The 4,957-nt window shown below is 42.4% G+C and overlaps 1 protein-coding gene across 1 annotated transcript; it reads left to right on the forward strand.

Annotated features, from left to right (window-relative positions):
• On the forward strand, nt 1-1,758 carry LOC133125112 (G-protein coupled receptor 183-like). The gene is made up of 2 exons (XM_061236841.1): nt 1-61; nt 423-1,758. The coding sequence occupies exon 2, from the start codon at nt 467-469 to the stop codon at nt 1,472-1,474; it is 1,008 nt and encodes a 335-aa protein (XP_061092825.1). The 5' UTR covers nt 1-61; nt 423-466; the 3' UTR covers nt 1,475-1,758.
• Nucleotides 1,759-4,957: the final 3,199 nt, after the last annotated feature.

The raw sequence follows: 4,957 nt of genomic DNA on the forward strand, positions 1-4,957 counted from the left end.
CTTCTGTGAGGACACACAGTGAGAAATATCTGTTGGACTGTCGAAGATTTTACAAGTTATTGTAAGTATCAAATCTTATACATTTAGTGATTTTCAATTGTATTCGTAGTTTTGTGCATTTTGTGCAGTTTTGGTTTTAGTTTTGGCCGTTTTATTTACTTTAGGTTTTCAACCGTCAGGAGATATGAATGCTACATAACATAAGCATGTATAATGAAAATAACCAGACAAATGTTTGAGACTTTGAAATGCTTTCTAAGTCATTTTAAGACAGTTGCATTTTAATGTATAATATTTATGTATGTTTTTGTTGAAGACAGTCACCCATAAATATGATTATATTGAGGTTGTATTTAAGATCCATGGTATAGTATGGAGAAAAGTCTGAATTCCCAAACGAGGAATGATTTGTGCTTAAACAGGTACGAAGGCCCTTAAATCAGTGTGGATTTTGTGAGGGAACGGAATGGATCAGAACACTAGTGCCCCGAACGAGACCTGCGATGTTTACATCTGCAAGGAGACCGCCCAAGTCCTTTTCCCCATATTCTACACCCTGGTATTCCTGTTTAGCATCACGGGCAACAGCTTGGTCATCTATATCACCTGCCTCAAACAGCAGAAATTTAAGTCCACCTCCCTATACCTGCTCAACCTGGCCCTGTCCGATACCCTGTTCTCTCTGGCTCTGCCAAGCCGCATTGTCTACTACATACGAGGGTTCGACTGGCCCTTTGGGGACTTCCTGTGCAGGCTTACCACCGTCATCTTCTACACCAACACCTACGCTGGCATCGCCTTCATGACCTGCATCAGCCTGGACCGGTACCTGGCCATGGTGCACCCGCACCGACTTCTCCGTCTTCGGAAGGCCGAGTCCGTGCGGGTCATCTGCGCCCTGGTGTGGCTTCTGGTCTTCCTCCAGACCACCCCCCTCCTCTTCCGGAGCATGCTGGGCCACTCCGGGGACAAGCGCACCTGCATGGAATACTTCCGGCTGGACTCCTCGCCGTCCTTGCCGTACCTGCTTCTGGTGGCCTGTGCCGTGAGCTTCTGTGTCCCTCTCGGGATAATCTTGGCCTGCTACACCCAGATCAACCTCAAGCTGTCTCGGGCGGCCAAGAACAACCCCCTGACGGGCCGCTCAGGGGCCAGAAACCACAAGGCCAACAACGTCATCCTGCTGATCCTGCTGACCTTCGTCTTGTGCTTCAGCCCGTACCACCTCAACATCATGCAGTTCATGGTACTCAAGCTCCTGCGCGAACCCTCCTGCAAGGAGCTGAAGGCTTTCAAGATGTCCCTGCAGGTCACCGTCTCCCTGATGAACCTCAACTGCTGCCTGGACCCCGTCATCTACTTCTTCGCCATCAAGACCTACAAGCAGAGGGTGATGAGCCTGTTCAGAGGTCGCCTGTCAACATCCGCGCTATCGTCAAAAACCACAACTGACAACAGCAGCAGCAACACCTGATAGGCTTCCTGTGCCTTCCCGCAGTGCGGTTAAGTTCAACAGGAAGTTTGAAGACGTGAGGCAGACTCTCTCCTGATTTAAGGTGGCACAAGTGATTCTTATTGCTACGGTTTACTTGTAAAGTCAATGCGTTGATGTCTGTGCATAAGGCAGCCTTTGTTGATCAGCATAGGACCATCCTGTCAAATTGCAAATATATTAGTTCTTAAAATGTATATAATATATCAGTATCCTATTTTATGGACAGTTATTAGAAGTAGTTAAAAATAGGTTGTGTTGTGACAGGACCCAGAGTGTATAATCATTATGTACAGTGCATATCTTGTTTGCGAACATTTCCATTGACCTTTTTGTATAGGTAAGCATAGGCATTATAGATATGTAGCGGTATGGAGAATTTTCTAAAATGGCATTCTATGACTAATCCTTGTAAATGTGTTCAAAATCTAATAAACTTTTTTTTTTACTTGATGGTTTGAATATTAAACTGCTAAATGGGAAAATAAACGGAGTGCAACTATTTTACAACTACACAGTTACAAAAGTATGCTTATGAGCAAAGATGATTATTTTCAGGCTATCAACAAAGACTCCATTATATGACTCCTGTTATGTGCTCCACAAAACTGTGGAACATTTAATGAAGGATGAGAAATACAAATTTCAAAGTTGATCCAGTACCTCATTCCAGGTCTGGTTTATAAGTATGTGACCTATTTGATTTACATGATTGTCTCATCTGCTCTCTATTTACAATGACATTAATGGGCTTAAAAATGTAGAACAGACATGTATATGAAAGATTGCATATCTCTTAAACAATTATTTTCCAGTCATCAAGTCTTATTTCAGAATGCCTTGCACTGAATTGTCTTGTTTTTATCTGAATATTCCTCTTGACTTTACAAGGCAAGACAAGTTCCCCACAGAAATGAGGGGAAAACCAGATTGTTACTGTGAATCATTGCATTGTAACGAAAAAGGTCAATTTGATTACATGGAAACTATTCATTTTTTGACTAGTATTCAGAAGGTCAGCTTCAGAAACACATTATTATCTTATAAATTTTCTCACAATATGTGAGTCCCATCGAAGGCTCGTTTGCCAATTATGGAATCGACATAATTTCACACAGAATTCATTTCACTCAGAATTCAGTTTTCAAAAGTTAACAGTTGTTTTGAAAAGAAATGTTCCTTTGTCCACTAACAAACTGAGCTCCTGGATTATCAGAATGAAAATTCATATACTGTACTAGTATCTTGAAAAAATTAAAATGACAATCTCTCACTCACACATACACACACACATTTGCACAAACACACACGCACACGCACACGCACACACACACACACAAACACACACACTCTCTATCACATTCAACATATTCAGTTTATTCATGTGTACCCCTTCTTTTTCTAAGAATTTCACATTTCCAAAAACATGTTTTCTTGATTATGAAACACAAAACACTTGAAAAATGAGTGGAGGGAAATTTGACAGAGAAGATTACTGCTAACACATACTGCTCTTTACCCACAAAAGAAAAGAAGAAAAAAGAAGGAGAGCGACTGTGGGAGGGCTATGAGGTAAAGCAAGCGAGGAAACATGTACGCCTGAATTATCTATCTCTTCGCTCTCTCTTTCCTGCCCTACTTTCCTTTCAAACATTATCTTATCATTATCTACAAACTTGAAAGACAAGTAGATTTTTTTTTTTTTAAGTTGAAGTGGCAACAGAATGTGACTGCATTCGCACAGAGACCTTTTAGGTCAGAATACTTTACACTGTAGGCAATAGTCAATCGTGATTTGTCCTTAACTTTTACTTATGAATAGGTGCAAGTTTGAAGGTTATTTGAACGTTTGAAGACACAACTGAGCACATAAGTTTAAGAAAGGAAACATACTGATTGAAGACTCACCACTGTTTGAGGGTTTTTCTCCCCACAAGGCAGTTATTTTTAATTCAAATTGCTATTGTGGGAAATCTGCTTCTGCTACTCTGTAGAGTGTCTTTGTAAAAAGTGCAATACAAATATAACTAAATTGAATTGAATAGAACATTACATGGCGGCATGGATGGTGCAGTGTGTAGCACTGCTGCCTCACAGCAAGGCGGTCCTGGGTTTGAATCCCCGTCGGCCGGGGCCTCTCTGTGCGGAGTTTGCATGTTCTCCCTGTGTCTGCGTGGGTTTCTTCCAGGTACTTTGGTTTCCTCCCACAGTCCAAAGACATGCAGGTTAGGCTGATTGGAGAGTCTAAATTGCCCATAGGTATGAGTGTGTGAGTGAATGGTGTGTGTGCCCTGCGATGGACTGGCGACCTGTCCAGGGTGTATTCCTGCCTTTCGCCCAATGTATGTATGCTGGGATAGGCTCCAGCCCCCCTGCGACCCTGTTCAGGATAAGTGGGTTTGGATAATGAATGAATGAATGAGAACATTACATCACTGGCTCCATTATACCCCATATTGCAAAAACATAGCCAAGACCAGGGACTCTTTGCCTTGATGCCATTTGAATGTAGAATACAATAAAAGCCATCACTAAAGTGGGTGTGAAATGCTGGTAGACTAACTACTGCAGACAAATAGTGGGCCACTGTATGCTTGCTAGCACGGTACTTACTTACCCATATGTCTCGATGGGTATTCTGTCTGAAATAGAGGTATGCCATCAAACACAAGAAGGTATATTTAATGAAAGGTCTTCTCATTTTTTTAAGAGTTGATGTACAGCAGCAGATGTGATTACCACTGACCATTCATAGCAATGCAATATTACATTACATTACATTACATTATTGGCATTTGGCAGACGCTCTTATCCAGAGCGACGTACAACAATAGTGCATACCCATAACCAGGGATAAGTTCGCTGAAAGACCCTAGAGGTAAGTACAATTTCAACTGCTACCTGTACAACACAGATAAGGACAAGGGCCTTTTTTTTTTTTTTTTTTTTTTTTTGAACAAACAAACAAACAGAGCAAAACTATCCAAACACTGCTTACCTAGCCAACTAAAAATACCGATACACAAAGCAAGTCACAGAGACAACAATTAAGGTAGGGAGGGATGGGGAGAGGTGCTGCTTGAAGAGGTGCGTCTTCAGCTTGCGCTTGAAGGTGGGGAGAGATTCTATAGTTCTGACCTCAACGGGGAGTTCGTTCCACCACCGTGGAGCCAGAACAGACAGTAGTCGTGAGCGTGAGGTGGAGGTTCTGAGAGGGGGAGGTGCCAAGCGGCCTGAACGAAGAGGTCTGGCAGGGGTGTAGGGTCTGATGATTTTTTGCAGATAAGCTGGGGAAGACCCTTTAACTGCTTGGAAGGCTAGCACCAATGTTTTGAATTTGATGCGAGCCATGACAGGCAGCCAGTGGAGGGAAGTAAGCAGAGGGGTGACGTGTGAGTATTTGGGAAGGCTGAAGACCAGACGAGCTGCTGCATTCTGGATGATATACAATATACAATATTTGCA

Source organism: Conger conger, chromosome 3 (genome assembly GCF_963514075.1).
Source record: "Conger conger chromosome 3, fConCon1.1, whole genome shotgun sequence".
Taxonomy (NCBI): domain Eukaryota; kingdom Metazoa; phylum Chordata; class Actinopteri; order Anguilliformes; family Congridae; genus Conger; species Conger conger.

Coding starts and splice junctions, on each gene's coding strand:
- LOC133125112 (XM_061236841.1), top strand. CDS start 467: ATGGATCAGAACACTAGTGCCCCGAACGAGACCTGCGATGTTTACATC.